The sequence below is a fragment of the Mirounga leonina genome, unplaced genomic scaffold (assembly GCF_011800145.1).
Source record: "Mirounga leonina isolate KUSES-001 unplaced genomic scaffold, KU_Mleo_1.0 Mir_176, whole genome shotgun sequence".
Lineage (NCBI taxonomy): Eukaryota > Metazoa > Chordata > Mammalia > Carnivora > Phocidae > Mirounga > Mirounga leonina.
In genome coordinates this window covers 8524696-8544543 of record NW_023270454.1, presented here as the reverse complement: position 1 = coordinate 8544543, position 19848 = coordinate 8524696, and the positions used below count along the sequence as shown (strand labels likewise).

The window sequence follows — 19848 nt, the reverse complement described above, 5'->3', positions numbered from 1 at the left end:
TGACAAGCCTTCAAGCACAGCAACAGCCCAAGCTTAGCAAGGGGTATGAAAAGAGGACAGAGTCAAAGGCCAAAATTTGACTCATGAGAATCAGAATTCCAATCTTTGTCACTCTACAAAGGGTCTGGTAACCATAGAAACTGTATCCAACTGCGTTTGGGAATGTTATGACTAAATTCACTAAATGTGAAACCAAATGTGGAATGGCCTTGGAAATTCAAAAAATTGTATTCATTCTATTTCAGATCCAAATTAGAATAAGAAGTTATTCAAAAACAACTTTTTAGAATAATTTCAAGTGATGTAAAAAACTCCTTTTCTGTAAAAATAAATTCTCAATAAGATCTAAAACTTTAAGAATTATTTTGTATTAAAAAAATCTAGGTTTGAAAAACACCTTTAATCCTACAGATTTTTCTTCTACAAATCTCAATTTTAAAAAAATGTCTTGAGATAGTGTACTAAATACTTTCCAACAATATTTCAGTAAGGTGGTTTACAGAAATTTGCCATTATGAGAGGAACACGTTTATCTTCTTAAGTCAAAGGGGGAATTCCCAGAGGAGCCCATAAAATTTGACTTTTAAGGAAGTTTTAGTATTTCAAACATCATGAACAGTTCTGAACTATGATCTCTCTCAAAAGATAAAACCTTACAAACAAAATTCTACCACACTTCATAATTTAATTGCAAATAAGTATTTTAAAGGTATTCCTTTAAAGTGATTTGTCACACAAGAAAATCAAAGAAAAAATTTAAAGCTTTTTTTTCCCTTAAAGTCAGAAATAACTAAATGCTATTAATTCTCCACTGCTTGTATGTACATTTTTCAATTTAGAAGATTTTTAATTCCTGACTGGTTTCCCTGTCACACAATAGACTTCTCAAGCCACTTCACTAGGTGGTTGTTTGCTTCAGGAAAACCACCTTATTAATAGTAAACCCAAACAAAAGACAGTAAGGGAAGTAAATCTGATAATGCATGTATTCTGACGATATAAACCATGAATTGCAACCAAATTTCATTTTCTAAAAAGCTTACGCACAAAATGTGAATAATTACTACTACATAGGAGTATATTACACTATTCTCTTACAAAAGACAAAAAAATCTTTCAAGACCCATTCAAATACTGTCTACAACTGATCCCTTTAGTAGAAGATCCTTCTCTCTTTTGAATCCCCTTAGCACTTTATGCCTTTTTTTGTGGCATTTACCAGGTTCTTCCTTGTGTTTCAGTCATTGAATCAAAATATATTTAATAAATACTAACTCCTGGGCACTGTAACTGAGAACTAAACAAAAAAGAACGGTTGGGATTATTAAAAATAAAGTTTCTGCACTAATTTTACTATTTTAAAAGCATGTGTTTCTTACAGAAAAATAAAAAAAATACAAACATTAAATAAGACACAGAAAACATAAATTGTGCTAATTCAGGGAAACCACTGTTGGCCGTGGTGAAAATCCTTCCAGATCACTTACTCTGCATAAACACACACATATACATTTTTAACAAAAACAGGGTGATACCATAAATAATGTTATCCACTCCTTTTTTTTCCTATTTAATAATGTATCAAGTATAACCATTAGAATTTTGACAAAGATCAAGAAGAGAATATTTAAGGCAGAAAGAACATTAAAGCCCTAGAGATGGGAAAGATGGGTTGCTCTGTTCTTTTGCTTAATTACACCACTTATAAGTACAAACACATGATGCCCAAAGCTCTGAGTCACTTTGATTAGCTACTCCCCACCCCTCAAAAGGCAAAGTAAAATACTAGTGTTCATAGTTACATGGTACCTTTGGTATTGGGATTACCATCCCCATCAAGCACACTTCTATTTACAACCGAAGGACATTAAGTGCTCAGGTATAATATAAACATGACCAAGACTACTATTATCTCTTAAGGGACTTAGTTTATAAAGTTTGTTAATTAATTCAAACATTTTATTTTTTAGCAGTTTATTTAGCAGTTCCTATGTGTGAGGCAGTGTTTTGGGTGTTGGGCATACAAAGATGAATAAGGACAAGCCTTGATTTCAAAAGAAAAAGACTGAAAACAACCCAAATGTCCATCAATAGTAATTGGATAAAAAAAATGAGGGCAACTTAACACCCACTAGGATGACTATTAAAAAAAAAAAGAAAAACAAAACCAGAAAATAACAAGCGTTGACAAGGATGTGGTGAAATTGGAATGTTTGTGGCACTGTTGATGGGAATGTAAAATGGAGCAGCTGCTATGGAAAACAGTATGGTGGTTCCTCAAAAAATTAAACACAGAATTATCATATGTCCCAGCAATTCCACTTCTGGGTATATATATATCCCCAAAAATTGAAAGCAGGGACTCAAACAGGTATTTTACACCCATGTTCACAGCAGCATTATTCATAATAGCCAAAGGTAAAAGCAAATCAAGTGTTTGATGGATGAGTGGATAAACAAAGTGTGGTATACACATACAATGGAATATTATTTGGCTTTAAACAGGAAGGAAATTCTGGCATATGCTACATGGATAAACCTTGAAGACATTATGTTAAGTGAAATAAGCCAGTCATAAAAGGACAAATATTGTATGATTCCTCTTATATTAGGTACTAAGAGTAGTTAAATTCAGAGAGAAAGAAAAATGGTGGTTGCCAGGGGCTTGGAGAAGGGGGGAACGGGGAGTTACTGTTTACTTGGTACAGAGTTTCAGTTTTGTTAGATTAAAAGTGCTAGAGATGAATAGTGGTGATGACTGCATAACAAGATGAATATACTTAATGCCATTGAACTATACACCTAAAAGGGTTGGAACGGTGAAGTCTGTATTCTAAAAATTTCCATTTCTAAAAGAAATTTCTAAAAAATTTTTCTAAAAAAAATTTTTAATGAGCAATATCTATAAATACTACTATAGAATATCCATGATATACTGTTAAATGAAAAAAGATAGAAAAAACATAGTATGATGCTATATCAAAGAAAGGTCAAAGAATACACATGGACAGATATTACATAAACATTTTATATAAATTTTATGTTGTATTTACAACTCTTTAATGGAAGAATAAACAAAAAACTTTAAATGACTATGTTTAAGAGGAAGGAAAGAACAAGGTAGGAGGGAAAGGGCCAGAAACTAGACTTCTCCGTTTACAAAAATTTAAAACACAATTAGTTAGAAAGAAAGTTAAACCAAAAAAAATTTTTTAAATCATTCTTCAAAAAATGAAACATATGAATCTAAATGTGTATTGAGTTTAACCACACAGAGAAGTATTTAACTTTAAAATACAGTAATTTGGGGATGTCTGGATGGCTCAGTCGTTAAGCGTCTGCTTTCCACTCAGGTCATGATCGCAGGGTTCTGGGATGGAGCCCCATACCAGGCTCCCGGATCGGTGGAAAGCTTGCTTCTCCCTCTCCCACTCCCCCTGCTTGTGTTCCTGCTCTCGCTATCTCTCTCTCTGTCAAATAAATAAATAAAAATCTTTAAAAAATAAAATAAAATAAAATACAGTAATTTGACTGTATGTCCTTGGTGAGTTATATCCCTAAGGACAAAAAGAAGTACAAAAAAAATCAAACTGCTTTCAGTAATCATATTGTTAGTAATAATGTTATTATTCTTAAATTATATAATGTATATGTATACAAAGCTTTAGTATAAGAAAAAAGAGAAACAAGATTTTAATATGTTAAATAAAAACTCTGCAATATTATTTGAATTGAAAGTATCAGTATAAACTCATGATGTACTTCCTTTTAAAAAAAAAAAAAGCGTTTCCTAGCTTTGCCCACAAATAGGCCTAAAAATGATTAACGTAGTATCAATAGGCTTAGCACTCAGATAGTGGTCTCTAAATATCATTTCCAACTAAACAGAACCAGTGCTCTCTAAAGAAATCTGATTCAAAGTTTGAGGCAGAATTCTTTTTTTCTTTTAAAACTTTTTTTTTTTTTAAGATTTTATTTATTTATTTGACAGAGAGAAACACAGCGAGAGAGGGAACACAAGCAGGGGGAGTGGGAGAGGGAGAAGCAGGCTTCCCGGGAGCAGGGAGCCCGATGCGGGGCTCAATCCCAGGACCCTGAGTTCATGACCTGAGCCAAAGGCAGAAGCTTAACGACTGAGCCACTCAGGCGCCCCTGAGGCAGAGTTTTAAGGAAACAGTTTCTTTGGATCATACCAGAAAGCAAGGAAGCTATGACAGACTACTAGGGTAGTGTCAAAAACCAGGAGCTACCTTGAAGAGGCTCCTACTACCAAAGACAAGTACAGTTAGAGCCCCAGTAGGAAGAATAATAACTGCAATGGATTGAAAAACATCAAATATGTTAAATCCATGAGTTTATAATGATACTTTGGGGAAAAAAAAAAAAGACTTCATTTGTCACCTTTGAAGGATGCTTGAGAATCAACTCATTATCTTAAAAACTAATAAATACAGGAGAATGATCAAGTACTTATCCTGTCTTTCTTATATAAACTGTAAATGAGAGTAACTTTATAGCCCAATAGTCAATAACAGGAAATTTCTGTTTATAAAAGCATTCCAGCTAAGAAATGATTTCTTCAATTCTTAAGAAATGAAGAATGCAGAATTTTGCTAAACTTTAATGATATTATCAATCTAGCAGATGATCATGAATGGATGCCAAAATTATAAAGAGTGACAACCAGATATTATGTGCCTATGAAGTTTTCTTTAAAAAAATCAAAAAAGGAGACAGAGGAACATGGTAAACAAAACCACAGGGATGCAATCAGCAAAACAGATTATGGGAAACTACAGAGCAAACATATTACAAGAGAAAAAGGAGAGAAGAAAGGGAAGGAGAAATTATATATTAAAAGAAACTTAAGAGATATATCAGTTCAATGCAATATATGAATCCTGATTTGAAAAGCCAACTATAAAAATACTGTGAAATGATCAGAGTAATTTGAATTAACTGGAGAGTTGATGGTATGGAGGAAGTGATAAAGATGATACTTAGACATTTTGAAACAGTTCTTACTTTTTAAGAGATATATACAGAAATATTTATAGATGAAACTATGGTGTTTGAGATTTGCTTCAAAGTAACCCAGTTGGATGTACAGTCATAAATGAAACAAAATGAGCTGTGAGTTGATAATTTTTGAAGCTGGATGATAGGTAATGGGTATATGGTGTCCATTATACTCTTATAGTTCTATAAAACTGAAATTATCTATAATAAAAAGGTGGGGTTTTTTTTTTAAGTTACAGTTTGAGTTTGGATAACATGAAGACTGGTTCAAACGTGCTTTGTTCTTAATGAATCATAAAAGATACCAGGAAATTGAGCTTTTAGGTTCTGTGTTCCCTGAAGGATGTAACCCGCTGCCAGCTTTCCATGCTACAGAACATCTTTAATGAGGATGACAAAAGAAAACAAGAAATGGAGGCAAACACAAACAATCCCAAGAGTTTCTTCCTCTGATTCTCCTATAGCAGTCTAGTTTCTTAAAAAAAAAAAAAAAAAGAGTAGGGGCATCTTGGTGGTCAGTTAAGTGACTCCTGATTTCGGCTCAGGTCATGATCTCAGGGTAATGGCATCGGGCCCTGCATCAGGCACTACACTGGGCATGAAGCCTGCTTAAGATTCTCTCTCTCTGTGCCCACCCCCACGTCCGACTCCGACTCAAGTATGTGGGCTCCCTCTCTCTCGTTCTTAAAAAAAAAGAGTAGACAAGTGATCATCATCATAAAGGGATGAATGCTTGTTCCACACACCAACTGAAGTTAAACAGGGTGATAGGCAACAAGGACTACTGCTTTGCATTCACACAGCACTTTAATTTTTCAAAGTTTTTAAATTTACATACCATTTACATCATTTGACCTTTTTTTAAAAGATTTATTTATTTGTCAGAGAGAGCACAAGCAGGGGGAGTGGCAGGCAGAGGGAGAGGGAGAAGCAGGCTCCCTGCTTGAGCAGGGAGCCCAATGTGGGGCTTGATCCCAGGACTCTGGGGTCATGACCTGAGCTGAAAGCAGACGCTTAACCAACTGAGCCACCCAGGCATTCCACATCATTTGATCTTAACAACCTTATAAAATGGATAGGGACAAAAATTTACTTCCTAGAGGAAACCAACATAAAGAAGTTACAAAACTAGTTAGCGGCAAAATACAAATTTCCTATCCCCATTTCAATGCTTTTTTCACCAAACTGTCTGCTTCCTATTCAACTGTATTTAACTATCCAGTATAGGGGGAAAGGCTGTTCAGATCTCTTTCATTACTACTGCAGTCACAAATACCTAATAATGTGTGGTTGGTAAAGACAGTTACTAACAATTTGTTGACAATTTGTTGTCCATGCTGGACAGCTCCCAAAAATTTACTTAGCAATTTGGACAGCTCAAAATGGTTTAGGAAACTCAGGAATGAGATGTTTTTTTCGATCAAAAGCCACTGATAGGGGAAAAGATACCAAGTTAAGAACTCATACAAATTTAGTTGTGTGTTTGTGTATAGATGACTACATTTTAGAAGGGACAGATAGAGAAATAATAAACATATTAGCAAAGATCTTTTCTTTCCAACTTAATGACTTGACACTTACATTATCCCATTTATTTAAACATGTCCCAATTTCAATGAAAGTACAAAGAATCTTATACCTACAATGAAAGAACAGCAAACTGACTGTAAACAATCATACTTGAAATAACCCAGATTCTGTACTTTCTCTCATCTGTGGTATCCTAGCTCACTGCCATATACTATTCTATTACAGGCACTCATTATGATTCACCCAATCAGTACAGGAGTGAACCCAAGGCAGACTTGAAATACGGGCCAGCAGAAAGATGCTAGCCCTAAGAAATTATCTTTCAATTCACCCTGTCCCACAGTGAACACTCAAAAATGTGCTTCAATTGCTCCAATTACTTGCTCCTGGTAAAAGCTGACAGACACATTCTAAGATCAGAGATAGAGGGTATCATCAGCAGACTCGAGCCCTTGTAAGAACCCAAGAATCCTTACTTCCTTCTGGAAGGGTGGAAACTGCTGAGTTTCCATGCCCTTTGCTATTACAGAAACTTTACAGTCTCAAACCGTCTGCCAATTCTGTCAGTGGTGTTAGTGTCTTGATATGACAACCATGCAACAAACAACTATCTGCAACATTATTTACTTCAAAGAACTAGAGCTTTCTCTTAGAAGATATTGCCCACTTTGGTGCTCTCCCCAGAATGTGTGGAATTTAAACAGAAGCAACCTTATTGCCAATAAAATATCTAGACTGCACAGGCAACTCTGGGAAGAGGGCAGTGATAGCTTACTATGCCATTATTATGAATGTCCCAAGAGCCTACACCTGGAATGCAAGGTCACTTGGAACAAATACATTATTCTTCTAGTACTTTCTCTTTAGGATCATTTAGAAATGATATTTGGAATAGAATTAACATTTGAAGTTAACCTGCTGTGTGCCATACACTTTGCTAGCTACTTTATAAGTTTAACCCTAACAGCCCTTCAAGGTTTTTTGTCATTTACTGCCTTTTCACAAATGAAGAAACCAAGGCTAAGGGACTTGTTAAGTGACTTGTTCAAAGTCCAAAGCTACTACAAAGCAGAGACAAAAGTCGAACCCAAATCAGTTCAAATATCTTGATGACTTGCATCTTAGTACCCTATTTGCTTTTTAAAGCAGTTATACTGACTTAATGATACCAAAAACAAAGGTATTCCTACTCCAATTTTTTTATAGGAGAATTGATGGGTTTAATACACAGTAAGGACTACTATGTCCAGAACCAAATTCATGTATTAAACCAATATCCATTTTCATAACCTAATCTGATAGTCTATACCAAGTCTTTCTCTATCATTAGACCTTATATAGTCAGAAGAGCAGAAAATGTTTTGTTCAATCTCTGTAATATTTTCATATATTTGTAATACATAAGATGCCCTCCACATTTCAAAATCTATAAATAATAATCTTTCTACAAATTTTCCTAGACAAATTTATGTAGTCTAGTTGGAAGTAATGAGTCTTTGGGTTTTACCATAAAATGAAGGTTTCCAAAACATGTAGGCTTCAATGTGCTGAAAGCACTATAATAGATTACAGACTAAAATACAAAACATTCTCTGTATAATTATTATTAGCTCCACTTTACAAGCAAAGAAACTATGGTAAGAAAGCTCACATAATTTACTCAAAGTAATAAAGCTAGAAAATGGTAGAGCTAGAATTCAAACCTAGGTTTGTATAACTCCAAAGCCTATGCTCCCTATTGCCACCACCTGCTGCCTCCTAGTTCCTATCTGGTAAACATATTATCCTTGTTCAGAATTCTAAAACCCTTATAGAAATGAATGCATACTTATTTAAACCTATTGTTAACTATATTCATTAATTTTTCATAGTTTCTAAAGTAAAATCATTAAAAAGTTACCTGAAGAATTACCATTAGAAAAATTCAGGTAAGGCAACACATTTTCATAAAATTTGGAGAGGTCAAGAACAGATAATTTATACAACCAAACCTTTTTGTTCATCAGGAGTTATAATTCTTAAATTGATGTGATGGTAAAACCAGAAAAATTTTTTAAAATTTTAAGAAAATTCAAATACCATAAACCACCAGCCTATAGGCTGAACAAAGAACTTATTTTACAAGATCACATTACCTTCAATAGTTAAGGACTGAACTGTGACTATTATTATATTCTACTCTTTATCTGAGGTTTTATTAACAGCCAAACAGAAAAAAATGGAATCATATCATAACGTGGACAATTTTAAACTTCTGAATGGCTATTATTTCCCATGTTCCAAGTGTTTCATATTTCTTTATAAAAGCATATCTAAAAATAGGTCAAGAGTAACACTCCCCAAACATCAATTCTTCAATCTATTAGCGCTTGAACCTAAATATATAACTTCTTAATGTACAAGATATAGTTAAAAATAACATTCTTCTGTTTTTTTTTATCAGACACATTCATTAGATTAGTTAATAAGACAATATAAGAATCATCATCTAAGATATGTCAAATAATAGATCAAGTCTTACCTCCATTGCTAAAGCTGCTGTCTGTTGGTCATAGTGATTCAGAAGATTAGGCATGAAGGTAGTATTATAAGGCAAATCTTGGCACATCCTCAAGGTAATGGGTTCACAAGAAAACAAACTGTGCCCACCTATATGTCCCACAAACATAGTCAAGGGCCAAAAGTAGAAGACGATCCAACCTACAGCCATCCTTCCTGGATCTGAATGAGATTTGGATGATCAGGCCTACTCAATATGTATTTTAGATCTTTATACACCTGCAGGTCTCAGCTTGAAAGTATTTCTTCTATATCTTACTGTTAAGTTCTTCAAACAGTTAAATACTCTTTGCACCGTCAGAGGTTTGTTAGCTTGGTCTCACAAAAGGCATTTGTTTTTGGTTTCACAATATGGGAAAATGACATCATCTTGTCTCTTCTTTTCATTTTATTACATAGGGCACATTTGGCCAACATATCAAGTTGATCAACCACATTCCCAAACAACAGATTCCATCTTAGGAGAAGAGCTATTTCTTCCTTTGACTGAAATATCTGAAAAGTACTTTTTTTAATGGGAGATATCAGTAATTTCCTCTCAAAATATTGTAGTCTTGATACTAAAGTCTTTGATGAGTTCCGTAAAGTTGCAGGATACAAAACAATATACAAAAATCAGTTGTGTTTCCGTACACCAACAACGAACTATGAGAAAGAGAAATAAAGAAAACAATCTTTGATGAGCGATATCATACTGACCTCATAGATAAAATACATGGGTATTTCAGAGACATAGTATAGTTTTTCGACTTTATCATTTATGCTACAGATATACTAAAACAATCCTTAACCAGAATTTAAAGGCAAAATTTCTTCCTTCAATTGTTTATATAACATATGGCTTAATTTCTTATCTAGAATGGCAGTTTTCATTTGTCACAAGATATAATTGATCCATTTTGAAAAGTTCTTATGCTGTTGTCCTAAATTTAAATATCTGCCATACCTAGACAAATAAATAAATAAAATCTTTAAATATCTGCCATATTTATAACCAAAACTATTGAATTTATATGTGTTTTAATCATTAATAGTGCATTTTTACATTAATTGACTTGGCAGAAAGTATCTGTGAAAACAGTGAAATATAAATAAATTGAAAGACATGAATTCAAGTCCCTTATTAGTTGTGTAAGTGTAAACATATCATTTAACTTCTCTGAACTCAGAATTTTTCCTCCTGAAAATACTCTCTCACAAGGATGCTGAGTGAATTATGAGATAATATATGTAAAAGTACTTTATAAAATGGTAAAGCAGCATCAAACATTAGGTAATTTTATTACTAAATTAGTTATATAAGGGCTATCTCCATCAACCAATACTGAACTGGCAGATAGAAGGTTCTAAAAGCACTACCAAGAAATTTTTCCAACATTACATCATCTTTTTAGATAGTGCAAAAACAGTATCATAGATGTAGAAATATTTGACTAACAAATGTTTCATTGCACAGCCAGGCTGCAGAGAATAAAAAAATCCCTAAAAAAAAAAAAAAAATCACAGCAGGAATAGGAATGATTCCCAGTACAGTTTCCACTAAGCTTTAGATTCTTTTGACTTGCCCCTACTTTTCCAGGGGCAAGAATACATATCTTATTTGGGGCTGAGAGGGTGTGGGCAGAACGAAAGGTAGGTCTGGAAGGAAAAAGCATTTACTAAGCTATCATACTTTCATTTGGCTTAATAACGATGTTAAATTTAATTTCATTTTGTTTTATATACATTGGTTATTTCTGTGTTTGCTGTGGACAGCCTATGTTCGAAAAACACGAGTTCAGGTTCAGAAACTCTCAGAGACCCAAGTTAATACGACAACTTAAAACCTAAAGCCCATGATGGCTCAGGCCTTGAGACCTGGACTGGTTTCACTGAAGCAGGGAAAGAAACTGTTCTTTGTTCACTATCAATGCCTGGGACCTCTGCATCCCAAGCTTTAGTTACTAAGTAGAAAAAATTATTTGGAGAAAATAAAGCAGTGGCTGAATCTCTCTAATTTCTTCCTCTAGTACATGGTATTGAGTGCTGGAAGGGAAAAGGAAAGTCTATGAATTAGGAATACTACGAATTAGGAATACTAAAGTTATGAGCAATCCCTGCCCCAAATGACTATTCTCTCTATGCAAAATCTCTAAGTCAGAGATCTTTGCGACAGCCTGCCATATTTTTTTCCTCCTTCAAGCTGGCCCCAGAAATGTGAGGTCTGGCTATAGAAAACTGGTAGTAAACACAGTCGTTTATATTTAAGCTTAATTATGTGCAACACGTAACAATTATGCATATCATTAAATATGTGTCAAATAACTACTGAAAGCTTTATTTGGTCACAGTATTAAAATATCCATGTAAGTTTAGTCTTTGTAGTTTATTGCTTATGCAGCATGTTCATCTGCTTGCAACTAAAAAAAAACAAAAAAACAAAAAACTAAAGAGAACATTGCTCCTTTTTTGAATATATACATAGTAATACCAATAATTTTTCAAATTTCATTTAGACTAAAGAATTTTTCAAATTTCATTTAGACTAATTTTTTTAAAGATTTTATTTATTTATTTGACAGAGAGAGAGAGTGCACAAGCACGGGGAGTGGAAGAGGGAGAAGCAGGCTCTCTGCTGAGCAGGGAGCCCAATGCAGGGTTTGATCCCAGGACCCTGAGATCATGACCTGAGCCGAAGGCAGATGCTCAACGGTCTGTTCTACCCAGGTGCCCCTAAACTAATTTTTCAAACAGGTGTTTCAAATTTGTGGATTCAAGGAAGACTACCATATAAAAGAAGGAATGAGAAACACCTCATTGGATTTTTAAAACTAGAGGACACCCCCTTATACTTCTACCTACTTTATTTTACCTGATTTCCTCTAAATTATTCCTTTTGCCTCATGTACAAGTGAAGCTTCCCACTGTCTTATAAAAGTTTCCTTTATGTAATGCAACACCCAAATTACCATATATCAAAACACTTCTGTAAAATCTATTGTTAGGCTGGAGTAGGATGAAAATCTTAATATTTTAAGACTGTAGTTTATGATTATTGAAATAAAAAGTGAATTCAGTAAGACAAAAAGAAAATAAGGCAGTAAAAATATTAAAACAATTTATATTTCCTCCAAATAAGAGGTTCTCTAATTTTAATGTGTAGTAGATTTATTCATTCCCCTTAGAAGTCTAGAAATCTGAATCTCTGGAGAATGAACTACATTCTAACAGTCACCTCAGGTACTGTTACAAATGGTCCATAAGTCACATTTTGAGAAATTCTACCCTAAAATAGAGTAATTTAAAAGAGTACAGGTATAGGGTCGCCTGGGTGGCTCAGTTGGTTAAGCACCTGCCTTCGGCTCAGGTCATGGTCCCAGGGTCCTGGGATTGAGCCCTGCATCAGGCTCCCTGCTCTGCAGGAAGCCTGCTTCTCCCTCTCCCACTCCCCCTGCTTGTGTTCCCTCTCTCGCTGTCTCTCTCTCTCTGTCAAATAAATAAATAAATTCTTTAAAAAAAAAGAATACAGGTATATTTAAATATAATTTTATGCTTAGCGAAAGTAATACCTAAAACAAATTCAAAAAATAAAAGCAGATAAAGAATAAAACTTTAATAGGAAAATGGGAAAGGACATAAATTTATGAATGAATGACAAATAACCAACGAACACACGAAGATATTCGACTTTACTAATAAAAAAAATGCAAATATGAGAGAACATTTTTGCCAATCAGACAGGCAGAAATAACAATGAAGGAACACAGTATGGGAGAGGATGCAGAAAAAAGCACATTTTCAACATTCCAACAATTAGAAATACTACTGTAAACCGCTTGGTATTTTAAAAACGGCTACTTACCTCAAAAGCCCTTAAAATGTGCACAATCTGATGCAACAAATCTATAATTTATTCTAAGTAAGCACACAAGTACACATGATGCATAACCAAAATATGTGAGAGTAACACTGTTTATAAAATAAAAAACTAGAAATAACTGAAAAGTCTACCAATAAGGGATTCATTAAAAAAAAAAAAAACTACCGTACAACCACATGGTGGAATATTATATAGTCACTAAAAATGATGAGCAAGATCTCTATTTACTGACATGGTAAGACATAACAATACAGTAAGTAAAAAATAAAATTAAAACAATTTTCTAAACAGCATACATATCCCATTTCTGTCAAAAAATATATGCACAGAATAAAACTATTTCAATTGCTTAAATATATTATAAAAGCTCTGAGATTTTATAAAAGAACCTACGGTACATTATTCTGTGTATGGAATAATTAACTCTGCTAAACCTCCCAATGTGTGCGGACTAGCTAACAAGAATAAATACTAGTTGAATCACTGATTTATTGGCTGTTAATTAAGCAACAAGCCAAGGGACACTCTAATGCCCTATTGCAGACAGTAAGAAAAGGAAAAAAGTGATGATCAATTTAGTTTGAGTAAAAACTGATTTTCAGTATTGAAAAAAATCAGATCACTGATCAGCTGAATCAAATGGTAGGCACAGTTTAAAAGAACTTTTGATAGATATTCCAAATCGCTCTTCAATAACATGAGATACCACTTCTAAACAGGATTATGTGGGTAGCAAAAGTCATTTTTCCTAAGGTAGGGTCATCTATGGAAAAGCTGTAAGTTGAAGTTCCAGACCTGCAGGAAATAGAGAAGATCCTGCACCCAAAGAGGTCCTGCCAAAATATAGCAACTCATTAAACAAAGGTTAACAGTCATTTTGGCATTCTTACTGATATTGTTTATTATCGGAATCTGCCGTATCTCAAATAAATAAAGGGACCTGCTGAGTGAACATAACTGGAGCAAACAGCTTCAGGGGCCAGGGGCCATCAAAAAGTGAGTGATATGGCAACAGCTGTTCACGTCCTACCTGTGGGAAGAGAGGCACACTCACTTCTCCATAGAGCAATGTAAGATACATGGAAAACTGATTAAGTTGCCTGATTATCATTCCATCAGAAAACAAAAGGACATCTAATTTTTATAAATGTGTAATATCAGGAATCTGATACTCCCTAATTACCAGTTAAATTGTAAAAGCCCTTAAAATAAAATAAGCTGAGTATTTGTCCCGAACAACAGCAATAAAGGGGTAGGAGATTCAATTTTGGAAGACTGTCTTTCCAGGTTGGCTGCGAAACCAGACTCAAGAACTTAGGTGGGAAAAGCAGGAGGTGGCAACTGTGAAGAGGAAAGCAGGCTGAATTCTGAAGAAATACTGACAAAGTAGGTCCTGAGGGCTGTGAAGAGGGTCCTGCAAAAGATTAGGTTCAGTAATTCTATTCCAATTCATACTTTTTGTACAGAAAATGATCCATTTCATTATTCTTGGTTTAGATTTAATTTTCTTGACACCTTATAAATATAAACAACATTTTGCATCTCCAATTCAGAAATACTATCCGAAGGCTGCCTCACACACAGTGGCTACAGTCGGAACAGGGGCGATATTCTTTGTCTTCTTTCAGTTTTCCAAGAATGCACTGCAAGGATTAACAATGACTATCTCTAAATAACGAAGTTTCTCCTCTAAGGGAAATTACTGTATTGTAAGAGAAACAAAATATACACTCAGAGCATATTCACTGTGCTAAGTATTACTTTCCTTTTCCTAAAATCCACGTGTCCTCTGGCCTTTTGTTTTCCACATCTTATTATTTAAAAAATGAATTCATTCTCAAAATTTTGTTTCCTGGTTGCTAAGTTTATATAGCTTCATATTTAATTCATAGGGCTTAGATTCCTATTAATCTCTGAATGAGGATCTCTTTTCTGCTCTATTTCATCTAATTTTTAAAGTCCATCTGGGCATCTACCTATTTCCACAAATAACCTAAACATCCAATGTGCTGAGTGATGATAGGGCTTAAAAAAACCAAACAGGAAAAACAAACACATCTACGTTCAAAATTAAAATGAATGATAGGCATCAATGACTGGATCAAAATCCAGTCCATTTTACAAATTAAAATTTACTTTTAAGACTAAAGAAAGCAGAAGATCTTTTAAAACTAACCTGAAAAGAAAAATGGAAAGTTAATGGGGCATCTTGCTGGCTCAGTGGGTGGAGCACGTGACTCTTAATTTTGGAGTTGTGAGTTAGAGCCCCACGCTGGGTGTAGGGATTACTTTACAAAATAAAATCTTCAAAAAAACAAAATGGAAAGTTAAAAGATGGCCAGATTCTGAACAACAAAAAAAAAAAATTGATTGAAATTCCAGCCCAGTTTCCCCTTCCAATTAAGATCTACTCATCAGAAAACCCCCTAATATCAAGCCCAACTTTTTCCCTTAGCAGGGTTTGTATGCTTTGACTATAAAATTATTTCAGTGAGATAAAATTTAGAAACCAGGATTTTTTTTTTAAGCTCACTAGCCTAGTTTTTTTTTTTTTTTTAAGATTTTTATTTATTTATTTAACAGAGATAGAGAGAGAACACAAATAGGCAGAGCGGCAGACAGAGGGAGAGGGAGAAGCAGGCTCCCTGCCGAGCAGGGGGCCCGATGCGGGGCTCGATCCCAGGACCCTGGGACCACGACCCGAGCCGAAGGCAGCCGCCCAACCAACTGAGCCACCCAGGCGCCCCCAGTAGCCTAGTATACTTCATTCCTTGGATCCAGCAAAAGTGTCAATAGTTCTCAGGATAATGAAGTGAAAAGCATTTGATGCAATCATCAGTTAAAACTCCTTCCTTCAGCCAGTAAAGAGTTGTTACTCTTTCCTCAAATCTATATTGAATAATTTCTTCAACAGACATTTTCCAAATCATTCTTTTTATTTGCATTATTGCTCTTTTCGTCAGCAGCTACAGGTTTAAGCAGCCACAGTTCTAGAGTTTTAGGAGTTAAAAAATAAATAAATAAAACATGAGGCCAACATCACTCTCCTCTGTGAAAGGTAAAGATGTAAGAACTGTCTCCTAACACATTTCCTAAAGAAAATAAAGTCAACAGAAGCCTAACATCAACAAACTAATATGCTCAGAATTACTTTTGAGTATACAATCTTATAGTTTTACTAACAAACTAATATGAAATTTAAGATGGGTAGAGAATTTTTCCTGAAGTGGGAAACAGAGGACTTATTATGAGTGAAAAACTCCTTTCTCCTTCCCCAATGACAAAGCCTTCCACACTGTACTATACACAGGAAGAATGTGCACTTTATTAAATTCCTCTCAACCTTCCCTACTTCAAATACCTCAATCGTGGAACTCCCAAGAAAAATCTACCTAAATGTTCAAAGCACAAAATAAAGCCCCAAAAAATATAGTGGCTAAGATGGGGGAAAGAATGAAAGAGACAACAGTCATTTCTTCTACTATTAATGGGACAGTTATAGATGCGGGAGAAGTGTAGAGGTAGAGAGTATTAGTAAGTGGATGAGATTTAAAAAAAAAAATAGTAGGAAAGAGAAGGCAGGATGGTAGATTTTATTATTTACTTATTCTCCTGATAGTTTCAAAACATTTGGTGGGTAGAGGAGGAACATTTCACTAAATAAAAGGCAAGAGGGTAAGAGAAGGGCTGCATCTTAATTATATTTTATCTTCAACTCCATCCCTTCAAGCCCACCCATTAAGCTTTCCTATTTTCCCTAACTCTGAATCTTTTTACCCTTATGCTGTGGCTTGGTAGTTCATGTAAATGCCCCCACCCCCTTTTTTTTTCCTGGAGAAAAAAAGAGAGTATTGATTTGCTTGAAAGTATGGATGGGAAGCATTATCTTGCTTCTTAATAACAGAACTAAGGGTTTATCTATTCCTTAGACTGTCAGCACACCACTGAAGACTAAAAGAAGGTTGAAGAGGGAGGTAACATCCCTCATGTCATTCAGGTCTTTGTTTCCTTGCTCTTGCGGTATTGGCTTTGCAAAGTAACCCAATTCCCGCAAATAAACGTTACAGTCTATCAAAACTACTTTTATAAAATAAGATTTTGTTTGGATACTTTTATACAGCAGTCATTTTTATAGCTGTTGGTCTGCTCTGATGCTGCATCTGCCCAAATTCAGAAAGGAACCAAAATTCAAAATTTCATTTTAATTCTGGGCAAAAAATTGGACCTCCTTTATTGGGTAGATACTTTTCAACTTCAAATCTATCCCATACCTAAATTAATGGCATGCGCTTTTGTTCTAAAAAAAAGAAAGAAAAGAAAAAAAAAAAAAGCCCTCTTTCTCCTACAAGGAGGCACCTAACTCCAAGACTCCTGAGATTTAACGAGCTTCTGGGAAGATGTTAAAATGTCTTGAAATGTTTTTACAGCACCTTTATTTGAGAGGCCATCTATTAATTACCCAGCAGCACCGTCACGGCAAATACACATGAGCATAAAAGAGGGCAGCTGGGGGAAGCATTTGGGAGGGAGCGCAGACTTTGGAAACTGATGGGATGGAGGGGACAACTTTTAAGCGTCGGAAATAAAAGGTCGGCCAAATGCTAAAACAACATCTAGTCAAGGGGCAATTCTAACGTGGGTCTCGGGCCGGCCCCAAGCGCCCGAGGCGCCGGAGCCCTAGATGCATTGTCCTCCCCCCCGCCGCCGCTGCCACCGCGTCCTCCACCCACGCTCCCGCGAGCGAGGAGCGCCACGCGCCCCCGCGGCGCCGACCCACACAGTGGGCGCCCATCCCAGACACCCTCCTCCGCCCAGGGTTCGGGCCGGGGGTGGCGGAGAGGGAGCCGCGGTCCACACTCGCACAGGTTGCCCGGCGCGGGCTAGGATGCAGAGGGTTAATAATCTCCCGAGCATTTGCCCACCTCAGCCCGCACCCCAAACTCGGCTCCTCCGCACCCCTTCGGCCCGCCGTGGGTCCCGAGGAGCCCCTCCGACACCCCGCCACAGCCTGGCGCCGAAGGCTTTTGTTTTGGCCGCGACGAGAATAACGATCCCTGAGGAGGAGGTGCCGGAGCTGCTGGTGGCTCCTCAGCACAGGGTTAGGCAGAGGAGCGGGCAGCCGCGGCGGCACCTCCTCATTCCCCACACTGCCCGCGCCCTTTTCCAGCTAAGCCGGACGGGGAGCCGCACGCCTCGTCGCTCACCTCACACCTCGGGGCCGGGCTCCAAGGGGGCTGCAGCGCCGGCCCGGGGCGCCCACGGGTCTCTCAGGTAAACGGAGCAGCGAGGACCAACAGCGCGCGCCGCCTCGGAGCGAACGCGAGCTTTCGGGAGCGTCGGGGCGCGCGGCCCGGGGAGCGAGCGCGCCCGCGCGCGCACGCACGACGCAGGCGCGCTGCGCACACTCGACCGAACGCTCCCATTTTGAGCCCCGCTGAGAGGTACCTGCTCTCTGGGCTGGGTTGTTCTCTACCTCGTGCTTCGGGTGACGCCTCGCCCTGTCCTGCTCCGGCGGAGGGCTTTCGAACTCTGGAAACGTTTTTCTTAAATGCACTCAGTCCTCTTTGCAAAAGCCCTCCCTGCCCTGCTGAGAAAGCGCGGCGACTCTCATCACCCAAGCCCGGGATGCTGTTACTGCAAGACCGCCAAAACCTGTTCTGAGAACGAGTGTGCTGACCTAGGGACCCCCGGGAACTGGAGTTGTCAAGAGTAAGGTTACAGATGTTGAGGGTGGCACTGGGTGCAGATAGGAGGAAGCATCTGGCCTACTGCAGAGCTTCACGCTTAAACAACAGAGCAGACTGGATAGCTGCCTGGGTACAGTTTATATCCGCGTGGCCAACACCTTAGTGCACAGGTGGAGCTTGTGGTTATTGGTAGCATTCCCCCATCTTTTTCTCCGTAGAAAATGTTTCCCTTCTCTTCTACATAAATCATTTCAGAGCTGAAAGAGTTCTTAAAGATCATCCAAACCCAATCTCTCATTTTTCAGACGAGGAAAAGAACGCTTAGAAAGGTTAAATGACTTACCCAGAGTCACGCAGCTTTTTTTTTTCTTTTTTAATTTTTTATTGTTATGTTAATCCCCATACATTACATCATTAGTTTTAGATGTAGTGTTCCATGATTCATTGTTTGTGCATAACACCCAGTGCTCCATGCAGAACGTGCCCTCCTCAATACCCATCACCAGGCTAACCCATCCTCCCACCCCCCTCCCCTCTAGAACCCTCAGTGTGTTTTTCAGAGTCCATCGTCTCTCATGGTTCGTCTACCCCTCCGATTTCCCCCCCTTCATTTCTTCCCCTCCTGCTATCTTCTTCTTTTTCTTCCTTTTTTTTGTTTTCCTTAACATATATTGCATTGTTTCAGAGTTTTAATAGGAGTCCGGATTCATTCAAAGCCAAGGCTGTCCTTTTTACTATGCTGTTTTACCTACCTTTCGCTTCCTTTTCCTCCCTTTGCAAGCTAGACGTCACAGGCATCATTTTGTTCTGTTGATAGCACATGGGTCTTAAAGTAATATTGATCCTGTTGCACAACAATGTGAATATACTTGCCACTACTCAACTGTACACTTAAACAATGGTTAAAATGGTAAATTTTATGTGAAGTGTATTTTACCACAATTTTTAAAAGGCACTCAAGTGTTAAATAAATAAATAATGAGTATTGAGCTTAGACGGTCATAAATATAGTTTAACATCAGATGGTGAGCTATGGGGGAAAGCATAATAAATGAGATCTGAAGTGACATTTCAATTTTCTTAGTAAATATTTGAGCAGTAATAGTTGTTTTTTTTTTTTTTAAGTAATACAGATCCTTCAGCTGATTCTAAGCAAGTCAGTATGTCCTGTTGAGGCAACACTGCCTTTTCTGA

General features: G+C 36.8%; 1 protein-coding gene across 1 annotated transcript in view; it reads right to left on the bottom strand.

The window, feature by feature from the left end:
* Nucleotides 1-18280, bottom strand: part of FZD3 (frizzled class receptor 3) — a 91992-nt gene extending 73712 nt beyond the window's left edge. Inside the window, exons 1-2 of the mRNA XM_035022638.1 lie at nt 18172-18280; nt 9071-9753 (exon numbers count right to left, since the gene is read on the bottom strand). Coding sequence (XP_034878529.1) covers nt 9071-9259 — 189 coding nt within the window. The 5' untranslated portion in view covers nt 9260-9753; nt 18172-18280. The remainder of the gene's footprint in view (nt 1-9070; nt 9754-18171) is intronic.
* Nucleotides 18281-19848: the final 1568 nt, after the last annotated feature.